This window comes from Diachasma alloeum, unplaced genomic scaffold, assembly GCF_001412515.2.
Source record: "Diachasma alloeum isolate Michigan unplaced genomic scaffold, Dall2.0 Dall_scaffold_00219, whole genome shotgun sequence".
NCBI lineage: Eukaryota > Metazoa > Arthropoda > Insecta > Hymenoptera > Braconidae > Diachasma > Diachasma alloeum.
This window is the reverse complement of record NW_021680384.1, coordinates 455,466-472,171: the sequence shown is the minus strand read 5'-3', so window position 1 is coordinate 472,171 and position 16,706 is coordinate 455,466. Positions and strand designations below refer to the sequence as shown.

The following is a 16,706-nucleotide window of genomic DNA, read 5'->3' as shown; positions in this document are numbered from 1 at the left end:
AATTCTAATTTTTCGATGATTTTTTTTTAATTTTATGTTTTTTTATGAACCACAAATCGATATTTTTAAATGAAAAATTCAAGAAAATTATTTTTTTAGGCAAAAAAAACGTATTTTAGAAGAGAAGAATACGATCAATTTTTTTTTTCTAAAAAATTGATTTTTTAAATTAGAAATTTCTTTTTTTTGTAGAATTAAGAAATGTATTTTTTCTTTTTATAATATAATTTTTTCATTTATGAAAATAGTCACACTCTTATAAAAAATTGAAAATCAATTTTCTCTCTTCGATAAAAAAATAATTTTTTTAAATAAATTTTTCTATAAATATTTTTTTTATAGAAAGAAAATAATTTTTTATCAATTCCCATTTTCAACGTGTTAAATCCAACGGTCAATGTGAGATGAAGATTCTTACGCAACCAAAGGTGTTTCTGAGAATACAAGGAAATACCCCGGGATAATTTCATGGAAATTCAATACATTAGTCTGAATGAAGATTGATCTCTCCCTCGAGTCGACAAAAAACAATTGTTTAGTCTGGAAAAACCTCCAATCTCTCCCCGATAATTTCCATATCACTGAGTCCCGGGATAAAACCCTCGATTTCCGGGTTTGAGGCCCTGAAGCGCCTGGGGAATCCCCCTGAACCCGTTCTCCACGCAGTGGTGTGTCATAAATTGAAGTTAAAATTCGAATTTTTTTTCTACATCGAGATACGAAATTTATGGCACTGGCTCCAATGAATTTTTTTTATTCACTGATACACGTCACGTATTCCTGGAGAGGATGATTTATTTTCGTCGATGAATAATTTCCGTGAAATAATCTTTCAAACACTTCATCACACAATGTCACTTCACAGATAGTCACACTGAAAAAATACATTACATTCATTTACATTTTTTAATGCAATTTTTTTATATTTTTAATGGTGAATTTTTTCCAATTTATAAAATTTCACAATCTTGTATTTATTTATTCATTTTCTCCATTGAAAAGTCTTTTTTTTTAGTAAAAAATACATTGGTAATTCCATAGAATAATTATCTAATAACCACCCTATAAAAAATGTCACTTCATTTTAAAAAATCCGAAATTTAAATGAATAAAAAAATCGTCAAGATCAAATTTAGATTCTGCAGCCAAACGATCCCCCGGTTTTCCCGAAAAATCTGGAAATCCAAGCGAGGTATAAAAAAAGTCATTAGAACCTTTTTTGTAGCTCTTGGAATTCCCCACAAAAAAATTCTTAACGATAATTTCGCTATCTCTATTATGTTCCGAGATATTCATAAAACAGTTAAATAAAATCCCCTCAATCAGTTCTACAATTTTCCTCGTGCATTTCCCACTGACAAATCCTTTTTTTTTTTGTAAAAAAAGACGTAAATAATTCCGTAGAATAATTTTCTGACCACTCGCGCCTAAAAATGTCACTTTACCCCAAAAAAATTGAATTAAAAAATTCGATTAAATAAAAAAAATCGTCAAGACCAAATGTACAAATTTTGCAGTCAAACCATCCCCCGGTTTTCCCGAAAAATCTCAAAATCCAAGCCAGATATAAAAAAAATCATCAGAAGTTTTTTTGTAGCTCTTAAAATTCCCCACAAAAAACATCTCAACGATAATTTCGCCATCTCCATTATATTCCGAGATATTCGTAAAAAACAGTTAAATAAAATCCCTTCGATCAGTTAACCAATTTCCCCCCTGAATTTCCCATTGAAAAATAATTTTTTTTGACATTGCACTCGCAACCGGAAGTCGTCAAGTAGCTCAGAACGACAAAGCCTCGGAAGACCCGGGAAAGAATGAATTTCCGAAAGGAAAATAACTCGGGAAAGGAATCGATGAGTCAGATGAAATTCCCAACCGATTTTTAAGGTATGTATCCGCGACAAGAGACCCGTAGGAACTGATGGGCCACTTGCCGGGGGCCCGTTGAGAAATTCCACCAGGCTCTTTCCTCCTACCCGGCATCTCCTCGCGCCTCGCCCCAGCACCCGTCACCGACGCCTCCTCGTCATCGTCATCATCATCCGAACGATGACGTCATACATAAAAAAATAAGTCTTGCTGAATAAGAGAATTAAAAATAGCGAGGAATGAGTTTTTGTCGGTCAGTGGTTGAATCATTCCATCGATTGACTCATGAAAATTATTTATTAACAATTAATTTTCATTTATTTTGTTAAATTGATGAATACGAAAGGCTAATGCTAGTGTCTGCAGCCATTTGAATGAAGCAAAACTCTTCATTCAACTCATTTCAACAATATTTCTATCGGAAATTAATGAATTTATCTTTTTATTTGAATTAATATCTAAATGAGTCCATTTATTTAACTATTCATTTACAGTTCATTTTAATTTATTTTGTTTAATCGATTAATACGAAAGGCAAATTACTTTAATTAATTAAATAAATAATTATATAAATATTTTATATAATTATTGATTTATTTAATTCAAATAAATGTCTTGAAACGAATGAAAATGTCTTTGAATAAATTGGAGAGAGACGTCAGTGAGATATTGCGGGAAAAATACGAGTGTCTGACGCAGGAATCGCAATTATCCCGTGCACAGTGTCATAAAAACCCCCCGGGGGACAGTACAGAGAGATAATTAAGCCTATCGAGTTGATAATGCAGTGATAATTATCAATTGTTGAGGAACAAGAAATTTAAAAGTCCAAAGGACAGAAAAATCGCTTTGATTTCTTTTTCATCCAATTTCATTATTAATTTGATCGATTATCGGGTTAATTAGGTTTTATTGCGGCTTAATTACTCATGTATTTTACCGAATTCACACTTTATTTAGTTCGTTAATTGGTGATTGAGAATTATCGCATGATAATTTTTAATCGATTAATTAAGGAATTAATGGGAATTGATTATTAATTAACATTGTTGCGGATTCACTGATCAATTAATGCGAAATGACTCATTTTTTCATTAATTTTGTAAATTTAAAAAAATAGAGAATCTAATTATTGAGGAAAATTACACTTTTTAATGGATAATTAATAAACAATCAATTCTTCAACAAAAAATAATATTTCCAAAATTTGAAACAAATCTCATTATTTATTCTAGCAAGAAAAAAATCTCTGCAAGTCCTCAAATATATATCACGCAATCGACAATCAATTCTCCATCAATGACTTCACCGAATGAAATTAACAGAAATGAAATAAATTGAAATCCACAGAATAAATAATTCTAAAATCTAATTAAAGCTAAAAAAATCGAAATGAAATATTTGAAAATAAAAAAATTTTCCGTTCCCCTCTCTCTCTCGTCATCAATCTCATTAATGGCTAATTAATCATCAACTAATTACCCCCAATCAGTGGCACAAATTCCGGGGATTGACCGGGAATTCGAATAGTCCCAGGAATTCACAGTAAATCGACGTGAATAAAAAAAAAGAGATGAGAGGTTTGAGTAGAGCGTGTGTTCACCGAGTAGCGGTTGGTATCCACTCGTGCCAAGGTCATTGATTCCTCCAACAGTTCCGGCTTGGTTTCTGGGCCAGGTTAACCGTCGTCAGCCGACTCACTACCTCGGTTATCACACTGGAATTCCGAGGCTTCCTTGCATCTTATTTATTTGTTTTGCGGGGTTTTTCGGTTGTTCGGGGGCCCTTGGGGTCCCAGGGGACCCCAGGGGGCCAGGGGAAGGGCCTGCAGGGGGTTATTTTATTTTAGAACGGATGCGGAATTTTAAATCCATTTTTCCTCGTTAATTTCAAGTTCCGCTAGCTCGGGAATTATCACGCCTCGGGGAACACGAACCGCGAGTTGCTGGGGAGTTGGTGGATGGGGATTAACGAGTCGTGGGAGATTTTTTTTCGTCGGAGAATGGATCTATTGTCTTTTGAACTGAAGATTTAGAATTTTTTTGCATGATTTTTTTGGGAGTAAAAAGCTCAAGTTTACGGTCAGAGGGCGGAAAATGCCACTTTTTGACGTATGGTGAGGAAAAATGGGGTTCGGTACTCGTGGGAATAGTATATTTAGTCACAAGGCCCGATAAACCGCGATTTTAACCTCGCTTCGAAATGTACTATTTCATTACTTGTGGGTAAAGTTAAATTTTACGCACCCTCAGCCTGTGGAAAATGCCACTTTTTGACGCATGATGGGGAAAAAAGGGTTCGATACTCGTGGGAATAGTATATTTAGTCACTAGGTCCGATAAACCGCAATTTTACCCTCGCTTCGAAATGTACTATTTCATCACTTGTGCGTAAAGTTAAATTTTACGCACCCTCAGCCTGCGGAAAATGCTACTTGTTGACACATGGCGAGGAAAAATAGGGTTCGATACTCGTGGGAATAGTATATTTCATCATTTGTGTGTAAAGTTGAATTTTACGCACGCTTGACGCGCGGAAAATGCCACTTTTCACGCCTAGTGACAAAAAATAGGGTTCGATACTCGTGGGAAAGGTTTTTTTGGCCCTTGGAAGGTACTCACCTTTGGCGGGCGCTACTTATCTCCTACGGATAAAAAAATACTTTTACGCACTCGTGTAGAAATATAGTATTGTGTTACTAGTGCATAAAGATCCACTTTTTCCTAAATATTTGTAATATTTGTCATTTTCCTAAATATGCTAAGATCCACTTGAAAAAAATATTTGTAAATATGATTGAAGTTGATCATAATATAATACGTAAAAAATTTTTTTTTTAAACATTTTTGAAAAGATTAAAAAAATTATCCTTGGAAATTGGTAGGGGCCTCTGGGGCTTGGGTATTGCAATCGGGTGACGAGAATGCAGTGGCATCCGGGGCACGCGGATTGGAATGCCCGGTTACGGGTTTCCCCGGAATGATGCGACGTGTGTCCAATTCCAATTTCGAACCGGTGATTTCACATTTTTTAGGGAAAAAATTATTCATTTGACGGTGGACAGTGGACTTTCGCTTCTTGGAGGGAGGAATTAATTTTTTTACACTGAAAATTGAACAATTTGTTTCTGTTCAATTAGGTAATGGACAAATCTAGAGAACAAAATGAAATTAATTTAAAAAATTGAATTGTTTTTTTTTCTATTTCAAATTTCGCGGAGAATTAGAAATTTTTTAATTTCATTTTTACTTGAATTTCGCGCAAAATTCCCTCATAATTAAGAAATAATTCTATTAATTAATTAATTAATTGAGCTAACTAGCGAGAAGTGACAACACAAAGGTCTCATACTGTTCAATTTTACAATTGAACAAAAAGATTGAAAAAAAGCAAAAAGTGACAAAAAACAATTCTCAAAAATGTTGAATTTCGCGCAAAATTCGCTCGCAATTAACAAATAATTAATTTATTAATCAAGAAGGTGGTGAGAAATGACATAGCAAAGGTCCAGCAATTAATTCCAATGAGATTGACTGACTTTCGGGCGTTTGAATTCACTGAGAATTGGCGCCTGGCGCTGGCGTCGGCCGCCATGACGTACGTCTCACTGCGCAGGCGCACGGACTTGTTGAGACGCGCTTGGACGCGCGCTTCGCAGAGAACAAAGGAGCAGACCAAATCGCGTGTTTTCGCCGGCACTGTCGCCTCAATAATCACCAATAATCACGGAATACTCAATTAAACACTCGATGTCAACCCTTAATCACTCAGAATAAATAAATATCGATTGATTGTTGATAAATTGTGCCATAAGATGAAGAATTGCTGCATTTGCAACGCCGAGGGGTCACGCTACAAGTGTCCGACGTGCACACAACCCTAGTACGTAAACAAATCATCACCTCTGTCATTAATAATTATCGGGGAATGTTAATTAATATTTAATTATCGATTCAATCGATTTTGCACAATTAAATTATCAACAATTGTTGAAAAAAGTTTTTAGCCTCGAAAAATCATGAGATAAATTCGTGAAAAATCATCAAAAATTCATGGAAAAAATTGTTGATCATTGAAACATGTTCACAACCTCAAAAAATATTGAGAAAAAAATCAACAACAATTCCAATATTTCAATTTTAACATTTTTGTCACCAAAAATGAGGAAAAAATTGGAATAAAAAATCTGGAAAAGTTTTAATGGTTCGATTCAGAATTTTCTGACGCAAAAAATCATTGAAGAGATTATTGTTGAGTACAACATGTGCAAATCCTAAAAAGAAAAATAAAAAAAAAATTCCAATGCTTCACTTTTATTATTTTTGCCATAAAAATATCTAAAAAAATTTGATTTTTTGTCATAAAAATGTGATGAAAAATAATGTCTTTAATTTTCTAATTTTCGTCTCCGAAAAATCAAAATTCAATTTTTTATGAAAAATTATAAATTAATTTTTTTTCTTGCAGTTGTTCGGCTTCCTGTTGCAAATCACACAAGTCCACACCCTGTTCGCCCCCTGAATCATCAGAAAAGTGTCGAGATGACGAGAAAAAGCCCCAAAAATATGAATTCCCAACAGAAGACACTGTCCCCCTAAAAAAACTTGAATTATTACGTGAAAGTGAAGAAGTGAAAGAGTGCCTGAGGAATCCCCACGTGAGGGACATTGCCAGGGCGATCCTCAATGACCCAGACCCCACAAAAACCATAGCCCTAGCAATGACTGAACCCATTTTCGTTGAACTCGCTGATGCTTGTCTGAAGGTCGTTGAGCCTGAGAACAATCCCACGTAGCAACGACGATTTTTAAAAAGTACATAACAATATTTTATCAGATGTCATTAAATATTTTTCATGAAAGAGAAAAAAAATCTACGAACTGGAGTCTTTAATCATCAAAACTGCCGATTTTTTCTTTTGCTTTTAGTTTTTTTTTCTTTTATGAAAGTAGGAGAGGAGAAAAGATTTTTATGGGGTTTATTTATTTATTTATTTATTTTTCTGGTTTTTTTAGAGTGTTGGAGGTAGATCATCATTTATTCCCTGTCTCCGAACGTGATACCTCATCCTGAATCGGTAAATACCCTATTATCATTTCCTCAATCCTAAAAATCATCAGAAAAATCCTGAATCCTCACTAAAATGTTGAAGCCATTTTCTGATGGTTTTTACTTCAATAACAATTACTCAATAATTTTTCGATAATTTAAAAATGACGGTGAAAAGCTTCAATTGAAAATGGAAGCTATTTTTTGATTATTTTTGCGTCAGTATTGTTTTACCATTTTGCGGCGTTTTTTTATTTCAACAGCGGTTAATTAACAGTATACAACTCTCAATAATCAGAAAAATAATTGAAGTCGGCGAAAATTTTGTTTGAAAAATTGATAATTCTTTACTGAGCTGTAAAAACATTTTTCTAATCAATTTGTCCCAGTCTTCAACGAAATCCTAAAATCCATCTGATGATTACCACCTCCAGAAATCATTCTAAAGCTCCTCACAACTGAAAAACCAATTTCCTGATGACTTCTCCATCAACTGAAAGCATTGTTCAACCCTTAATCCTTTGAAATTCCCAACAATCATCAGGAAATCACAAAAACAATTTTTTCCTTCAAAACGATTTCATTTCAATTTTAACCAAAATCACAAAAAACATCTTCTGATGCTCATCATCCTCAAAAAGTCCATGAATTGAAATCATGCTTCAACAAGCTTTCAAAAACCCTCGATAAACCACAAAAACTTTTCTCTCTTCATCAACAAAACCCCCAGGAACTTCAAAAAATTTAATTTCAATTCCATCAAAACCCAAAAATCCTCTCTGAGTCCCACACCAAAAAACTTCCAAAGTCATTCCTCAAAAAATCGTTTATTATAAAAAATCACTGCAGTACAAAATTTCGTTAAAAAACTCGTCAAATTACAAAACCCCCCATTCTCTCTGAGCATTCGCCCTTCTCACAACTCCTCATGCTGTCCATAACTAGCCACATAGTACCCCAGATCCCCTGGAGCATCAGCTCCATCGAGCTCGCTTGCAAGAGCGTGATACCTCCTCCTGACATGAAGAGCTGCCATTTTTGGTTGTCTAGTCCTCGTGAAGATTCCCTTTTTATTTCCCCCGACTCTCGTGTAGGACTGAGCTGTCCTGAAGTCCGCAAAATTCCATATAAACTCACCAATGAACCACCCCTCCTCCCTCAGTCTGTCAAAGGCCTCAAAGTGCTTTGAGAGAACAGCTGTCTGGTATTCCTCACTCCATATGTACTCAGGCAGCTCATGCAGCCCAGGCATTGTGTCAGCTCCATACTCACTCATGAGAACAGGTTTATCATGCTTCTTGTGCCAATTCTGGGCCTCTGCCATCACCTTATCAATGATCATGTCGAGTCTTCCGGCATTAGCGTACCAGGAGTTGTATCGGTTGAAGCTTATTACGTCGAGAAATTGTCCTGCCTTGTCCTGATTGCATCCAGCGGACAGGGCAATGGTGATGGGTCTGGTTGGGTCCACAATTTTTGTGTGGAGTGCCACCTCCTTGAAGTAGACATCCGCCCCGGGTAGAGCTGTCCTGGGCTCGTTGGAGATGGACCACATCAGCACTGACGGCCGGTTCTTGTCCCTGCGGATCAGTTGGGAGATGGAGTTTTTGTGGCGTTTCAGCAATTCACTGGAGAAATTCTCGGTGTCGACTGCTGGACACTCGTCGATTATCAGGAAACCCTGGCGATCAGCCATGTCCATTACTTCGTCGCTGTAGGGGTAGTGGCTCGTTCTGTAGGCATTTGCACCCACCTGGAAATGGGTAATTTAATGAGAATGGATTTTTAGGGGGAATTTTACGGCCTGGGGTCTTTAGAATTCGTAGAATGATATTTTATTAAAGGGTGTGGGAGCATTAATACTCTGGATTTCAAGTATCGCGGCTGTAAGATGAATTTTACCGCCTAGGCCGTAAAGTATGAGATGAAGTAAGCTTATAAAATGGTAGAATTTTACCCAACGGTGTGAGAAAATAAATATTTTGCGGAATTTTTTAGTTATTCGTGATCATAAAATACATTTTACGGCCTAGATCGTAAAGTATGAGATGAAGGCCCACAGTAAACTTATAAAATGGTAGAATTTTACCCAACGGTGTGAGAAAATAGATACTTCGCGAAATTTTTTTAGTTATTCGTGATCATAAAATACATTTTACGGTCTAGATCGTAAAATATGAGATGAAGACCCACAGTAAGCGTATAAAATGGTAGAATTTTACCCAACGGTGTGCGAAAATAGATATTTTGCGGAATTTTTTAGTTATTCGTGATCATAAAATACATTTTACGGCCTAGGTCGTAAAGTATGAGATGAAGGCCCACATTAAGCGTATAAAATGGTAGAATTTTCCCGAACGGTGTGAGAAAATATATATTTTGCGGAATTTTTTTAGTTATTCGTGATCATAAACTACATTTTACGGTCTAGATCGTAAAATATGAGATGAAGATCCACATTAAGCGTATAAAATGGCAGAATTTCACCCAACGGTGTGAGAAAATAGATATTTTGCGGAATTTTTTGAGTTACTCGTGACCATAAAATGAATTTTACGGCCTAGGTGTGAGAAAACAGATGTTCTACGAACTTTTCGAGTAATTCATGATCATAAAATGAATTTTAGAGCCGAGGCTGTAAAATACAAGGTTAGGGCCCAAACAAAATTTGCAAAATAATATTTTATAGAAGGGTGTGGGGAAATGAATACTTTATGGACTTCAATTATCACGACTATAAGATGTATTATAGGGGCCTAGGACGTAAATTACGAGATTGAGGGCCGACAAGTCCTTCATGAGGGCAATAATTTTTTCCCCATCAACAAAATATAAAATCACAAAACAGTTCTATTGTAATAATATTTCAACTAAAATGCCAAAAATATTGCCCTGATGAAGGACACCCTGTGGGTCCGATATGTCAGCGGAAATGGAAGGTTTTTCTTTTGGATCTTGCAATTTTTATTAATTTGACTTCATATTAAAATCGCTTGAATGATCGTAAATGGCATTCGCGTTTGACCCACCCATTTCAACAATTCGTAGTCTCTCGTCATGGTAACTAGGTCCAGACCTCTTCCTCTGATGACCGAGTCCTCGTGACGACCGAATCCCCGCAGGTAGACAGGCTTGTCGTTCAGGAGAAGACTCGTATTGCTCCATTTTATCGTTCTTATGCCGATTGGAAGGCGGTAGACGTCCTGTAACGTTGAATTCGGGAGGGTGAGGGTCACCTCGAAGGTGTAGAGGTACCCTGGGGTCTCGCTCATCCCTCGGGCCCACCAGAGCTTGGCGCTCGGGATCCTCAGGGTTCCTGAGAAACCTGAGATGTCGCTAATGACTAGCGCTGCATTGTCCTCTCGGAGGGATACTCTGCAGTTTGCTGTCTCCGAGGGGAGGTGGCCCGCTGGTTCTATCGAGTATTTTATTATTCCGGTGTCGCCGGAGGTCGAGGTTTTTATCGTTATGTCGGATATGTAGACTCGGGGCTTTGTTGATAGTAGAACTGGCCTAAAATACATGCAAAACCGGATGAAAACCGATGTTCAGGGGTTTTTTTTAGACATAAAATCGATTTCTGGGAAAAATCGGAACATGAATAAATTTATTACGATTCCGAGGAAATGATTTTTATGGCGGAAAATTGATTGTTTGTAAACTATTGATTGAAAATGCTCGTAATTTTCAAAAATTGCATTTAAAAAAAATTATTTTATCAATCTTTCTCCAAAAATAAACTTTCTAATTTTTTTTCAAATTTTTAAAATGTTTTCTAACGGTTTAATATCGAGAAGGGACCGGCAAAAATTGTTGCTAAGTTATTTTGGAAGAAGTTTACCATTGATTAATCACAGCTCCTTACTTTTTTATTGAAATTTTAGTTCTCAATTATAATTAAACAATTAATTCTAAATATCTGAATTTGATTTTAAATTAGTGAAATAATCATCATTCTTGCGAAGTTGATTACTGATTTATAAAATATTTGAAAAATTGTACAATACAGTTATTTGATTTTGTATGCAACAAAATAATTGACGATTTTGCCTGTCTGATATCGAGATTCAAATTCAGATCTCCAAAGTTTAAACAAAATTTTAAAAAGTTTTAACAAAAAAAGGTCTGATAGTCGACTACAAAAGTAGAAAAGCATTTCACTGGAAAAAAAACCGTTAATAGTTCCAATTTCGTTGACTTTAATTTCATGATTTCGTGTAATTAATCACCTGTGGATTCCAGCGTAATTAAAAAAGTCAAATGTGTAGGATTGAACCCAAATGGTTCCATTGTCAGATTCCATTTTATTGACATGGCCCTGGGGAATGCTCGTTTGCAACAGGGTATTGTCAACCGCAACGGTTATTCGATTTTTAACACCGAAAAATATGTAGGAGTTGATTTCAGCCTCGAACGGCAAGTGTCCCATCTCGTGGTTCGTCACTAGGTCGCCGTTGATCCACTGCGGGAATTTAAGAGTTTAATGCGCTGGGTTTTAGTGGAGATTGTGGTTTTTTATGAGCCATTATGAGCTATTTACCACTTGGGCGAGGTAATTTACAGAGCCAAATCTTATGAAAACCCGTTGATCTTCCCACGAACGGGGAATGAAGAAATTTCGCTCGTACCAGACTGCTCCAACGTGATCTCTGAGGGCTTTCGAGGTCGTTATGTCGTTGTAGGAGGAGGGCACTGGCATCTGCATCACTGGCGCTGACTATTGAGAATTAATAATGCAGGGGAATTAGGAATTCATTGAATGAAATGAGAAATTGATTGAAAATCAAAATGCGAAAAACGAAGAATTACATCTTTCATAAATTTGGGATTATCTTGTGAACGAGGGGTTGTACGAAAAAATTGTATATTATCTTTTTTGTAGATCATGAAATTCTCCATAAAAATGATTTTGTGTGATTTTGCCGTAGGGGTATTCCTCATTAAGATAAACAGCCTCAAAGGATTATGAATTCATGAAAAATTGAGTTTTGTTCGTTTTCACGAAAACTACTTTTGTTAATTACCAAAAATGTCGAAAAGTAACGATTTTAGGAGAAAATATCATAGAATGTTTTTTGTAGCGCATGAAATCCTCCTCAAAAATGGTCTTGAGACATTTTATCGTAGAATCATTCCTCAGTGAGATAAATCACTCCGAAGGATTGCGTTCGTAAAGAATTGTCTTTTTACCTTCGATAATTCATCCCTGTACCATTGATCACGGATTCCCGTGAGAGAATCACCAGACGGTGACATTGCAAAGTCCCACAGGCCGTCCAATGACTTCACCTGCATTAAATCATCATAATTACGTTCCATTCGCGCAAAAACGAATGAATTTTTTCGATTTTTTGAGTGATCTTTACTTCTCTCGTTTCACTCTCACGGGGGTACAGCATCCCCGGAAGGGGCAGGGGGACTGGCTCCTCGGGGGGCACCTCTTGGACCTCAATCAGGGCCTCTGAACTCGGATTGTCCAATTCACTTGACACCAGGACGAATAGCATAAAAAAATTCAATGCTTGGCGCAACATTCTCGGTTATCTGTAACAATAGGAGCAAGTGGTGTTGAGTGATAAATTCGAGGCGGATATCTTCGTGATAAGAGTCAGTCTTTCTGAGAATATCACCTGGGAACTCACAATGTTAATGGAAACTGCAAAAAACTTTTTTTTTTTTTTTTTTGAGGGAAAATTTTAGGTTTTGGTGGGTCATTAGACATTTGATGGGGCAAAATGGGCGATTTCATTTTGAGAATCAGGTGAAGGTCTGCTCGTCCGTCGGTTGGGGTCATTATGGACCCCGTTTCCTTATTTATTACTGGAAATTGAGGGAAAGAATCGAATTTTTCGGTGAAAAAAAGAAATTTCTGAGCGATTAATTCAATGATTTTAATTATTTGAGCTATTTTTACGGAGATAAATTTTATTCCCTCGAAAAGATCATGAAATTTGTCATAAAATGGCAGGAAAGATTATCCGCTTGGCCCCGTTATTCCATTATTTATTCTAAAATCCAAAATTTTTAGGGAAAAATAGCTTTTCATTGATTTTTCGTGATAGAATGGGGAAAAATGGAGGATTTTTACTTTATTCTATTATAAATTACCTGAACTATCAATTGGGGTCACTATCGACCCCATCAGCATCTTCATTCTCGAGATATTGTCTCAAAAAATTCAAAATTGAATGAAAAAGGAACTTTTTTATTGAATAAAAAATTCCAAATAATTAATTACGCGATTTTAATTATTTGAGTTATTTTCTCTGGAATGAATGTTGTTCCCTCGAAATGATCATGAAATTTCTGATAAAATGAACAAAGAATGAGCCATTTTGTCCCATTATTCCCCCATTTATTCCAAAATCAAAATCGATTTTCATTGATTCTTCGTGATTTAACAGGACAAATTAGAACTTTTCTTCTATTAAATTATAAACTTTACTGAATCACCATTTGGGGGTCACGATTGACCCCATCCCCATCGCTATTCCCCAAATAATCAAATAATTAATAAAAAAATTGTTTTTTCCTTCGCGGAAAAAAAATCTAAATGAATGATTAAAATTATGTTAATAACTTGAAACATTGAATTGCCTTGAGCGACAACTCACCTGAGGAGAGACCGATGTAACTGTCCCGCCGATCAGAATTACAGGCTTTATATGAAAACAATTTCGACACCTCGATGATAAAAATATTATCGATAAAATTGACAAAACAATTAATTAAATAATGCAATCGGTTGGGTGGGGGGAGTGGGGAATGACGAGGAATGGGTGCAATGCTCTTGGAAGGTTCCGAGTTGGTGAATAGACTGGTGAGGACTGAGCTAAATGGAAGGTGGGACAATGGGAACTGAAAGATGTGGACGATGAAGACGGTGGGAATTGAAATTCACCTTGAATTTCACCAACCGGTGGCCGAGATTAGATTAGATTTGGGGGTTTGGAAGTGGAGACTTTTGACCGTGTAATTGTGAGTTTTTTACGCAAGTCAGGGGGAATATTCGTGGTGGCCGAGGGTGGGGAAAATGTGGGAAGGAAAATTTTTCTCTTCAAAAACGGCTGGATAGGTTTTCTGGTAGACGTATAAAAATGCGAAAATTGAGAAAATTTTGCTGATATTTTTATGGCATTGTTTTATGGACTGTTCCTTGTTGAATTTGATGTCCTTGTTGATTTTTTCCCTGAAAGTTGGTCTAATTCGAGTTTAGAAATATCAAATTGCCCTTCGACTCGCGAAACAATCGTGAATAAATTTAAAAAATGAGATTTTTACTAATTTTATCGGACAAACTATTTTTTTTTTCAATTTCAATTATTTAAAAAATCTCATTCTTTCAAACTGCAAAATTTTTACCAAAAAGTGTTAGTGATATGACGAAGATCGCCGAATGTTTTTTTCGCCCCGAAAAATCCCTCGGAAAAAAATCCTTGGATCTTGAGAGTGAGTGGATTCTCAACGAAATACTGGCAACTGGAAGGCTTCCATTATTATTCTATCCGCGATTATATTCTTGGTGTGATTTTATCAAGTAATAAGAGAAACAATATCATTATCGGCATCGCATTATCGGGCTAGCGAGCGACTTTACAAGAAAACATGACAAAATATTTTCTCGTCAGCTCATTATGAACATGATTAAACAATCAACGAAACGTGAGAAATCAACTTCTGAAAGAATGAGATTAGAATGCAACATTTATTTGTTACTTTTTTTTCTTAATCCGGAAGATGATGACAGACTTGTTTAGTGGAAATTGCCGACAATTGTGGTTTGTCCTGAGATTAAAGTCGCGAGTCTATAATTTTAGCGAGAATGACGACTGAATTTGTGAGGTAAATTGGTGTCGCGGAATTTCCGGTTTTTTTTTGTGGCGCGAGGGTAATTCGAGTCTTGGATTCCAGCCAGGGTTTTTATCTACTCTTGTAGTGGTGGAAATTATCTGTATTTACTTCACCGACTCCTAATATCCAAATTATCCTCACATCATTTGGACAGTTCAGGGAGAATTAGACAGAAAGAAGAAATTCCAAAAAAATTTCATTAAAAAATTTTTTTTTCTATTTGAGGGTCAAATGAACCTTGAAGATGTGTAGGGTTAAGGGTCAAATGACCCTCTCTGATGACGCTTTTCTCACCCTTTCGCGTCTAAAAAAAATTGATTCTTAAAACCATTGCTAAATAGTCGTTTTCCAGCTGTACTTAAAACCATTTGACTCTCAACCCTAAAAGTTCTTAAGGGCTGTTTGACCCTCAACTCCAAACGTCCTTAAAGGTCTTTTAACCCTCAAAACTATTTGACTCTCACCTAAAAACAAAATAAAAGGTTTGTGACTTTTTAAAATCTTGAGTTGAGGGTCAAATTGGCCTAAGGGTCAAACAGCCCTCAAGTGATCCTTTCTGATCACTCTTTTCTAACCCTTTTGACCTTCAAGAATAATTGCTTCATAAAACTATAGCCAAATAGTCATTTTCCAGCTGTTCTGTAGGGCATTTGACCCTCAACCCTAAATGTTCTTAAGGGCTGTTTGACCCTGAAACTATTTGATCCTCCCCTAACAACAAAAGAAAAGTTTCCTGACTTTTTAAAATTTTGAATTGCGGGTCAAATTGGCGTAAGGGTCAAACGACCCTCAAAAACCCGTAGGGTTAAGGGTCAAACGGCCTTTTATGATCCCTTTACGCCAACCCTTACGGCAATTTGACCCTCAGAACCATTGCTAACTACTCAATTTCCCAAATATTAATTTTTTTTTCTCCAAAAAATCATCTCAATCGTCAATTCTAATTGTCTTTCATCAATTAAAAAAATTAAAATACTCACTCACAAAAGCTCAATGCTTTTCATTTTCATTTCATCCATCTCCCCGAACTTTTCTCCGCAATCAGAAGTGAGAATTACGAAACGAGAGGGGGTCGGGGGACGGTGGGGGGCTAACATGAGGAAATACAAATATGTACACAAACTCTGTGAAGTTGTCACACTGCATCGGTGTACACGACTTTAAAACTGATTGATGTTAACATACGTTTTAATCAACCCCCGTCCCCCGTTTGAGAACGTAAATTTTACAGTGAACGGAGGGGTACTTGGGTTTTGATGTTGCCTCATCGAGGCACTTTGTGCGACTAGATGAACATTCAGAGGATGTGAGTGAGGAGATGGGGGTTACCTATTCCAATCTCTCTCAGTACCGGACTTTCCTCGTGCATACTGCTGCATACTCGGGTGTATTTATGTCGAGACGGGTGTTTGACTCCACTCAACTCTGCCAATGTAAACACAGAATTTATAGGATTTATCGTTTCATTGACTTTGAGATCTAAAATTGATCCTTTTGATGCACTTTTCGAGGGTTTCGTCGTCATTGGATTAATTCTGTTGATGTTCATGAGGGTTAAATGATTTGAGGGTCGTTTGACCTTCGACCTTACACGCCTTCAAGGGCCGGTTGACCCTTGATTGAGATTAAGCAAATAACAGAATTTTTTTTGGTTTTAGTTAAGGGTCAAATGGTCTTTTGAGGGTTAAATAACCCTTGAGAACGATTATCGTTAAGCGTCAAATGGTCTTAAGAGTCAAAAGGGTTAGAATAGAGGGATCAGAATGCACTCAAGGGCCGGTTGACGCCTGCGACGGGCTATTCAGAACTCTCAAAAGTATGTGGAAAAATTTTTCCGGGGGGAAAGTCGGTCCAAGGGTCAAAGTGTCAAATCTTGGATTTTTCGCCAAAATCGAATTTTTTACCCGGATGAACGTTGATTCCAACTATTTAAA

The 16,706-nt window shown here is 36.4% G+C and overlaps 3 protein-coding genes across 4 annotated transcripts in view; 2 read left to right on the top strand and 1 right to left on the bottom strand.

The window, feature by feature from the left end:
* Positions 1 to 5,514: 5,514 nt before the first annotated feature.
* Positions 5,515 to 6,748, top strand: LOC107037384 (zinc finger HIT domain-containing protein 3). The gene is made up of 2 exons (XM_015255913.1): positions 5,515 to 5,754; positions 6,340 to 6,748. The coding sequence occupies exons 1-2, from the start codon at positions 5,687 to 5,689 to the stop codon at positions 6,665 to 6,667; spliced, it is 396 nt and encodes a 131-aa protein (XP_015111399.1). The 5' UTR covers positions 5,515 to 5,686; the 3' UTR covers positions 6,668 to 6,748.
* A 165-nt stretch (positions 6,749 to 6,913) lies between these two features.
* Positions 6,914 to 16,706, top strand: part of LOC107037425 (matrix metalloproteinase-2) — a 114,259-nt gene continuing 104,466 nt past the window's right edge. Inside the window, exon 1 of the mRNA XM_015255979.1 lies at positions 6,914 to 6,949. The gene's annotated coding sequence lies outside the window, so the exon portion shown is untranslated. The remainder of the gene's footprint in view (positions 6,950 to 16,706) is intronic.
* On the bottom strand, positions 7,772 to 16,034 carry LOC107037424 (beta-glucuronidase). Of its 2 annotated transcripts, none has more exons than XM_015255977.1 (7): positions 15,753 to 16,034; positions 12,288 to 12,465; positions 12,112 to 12,210; positions 11,462 to 11,638; positions 11,151 to 11,383; positions 9,951 to 10,434; positions 7,772 to 8,674 (listed from the first exon to the last, which is right to left on the bottom strand). In XM_015255977.1, the coding sequence occupies exons 2-7, from the start codon at positions 12,453 to 12,455 to the stop codon at positions 7,838 to 7,840; spliced, it is 1,998 nt and encodes a 665-aa protein (XP_015111463.1). In that variant the 5' UTR covers positions 12,456 to 12,465; positions 15,753 to 16,034; the 3' UTR covers positions 7,772 to 7,837. The 2 variants fall into 2 exon arrangements, with proteins under 2 accessions (XP_015111463.1, XP_015111462.1); XM_015255976.1 differs by lacking the exon at positions 15,753 to 16,034 and adding an exon at positions 13,536 to 13,723.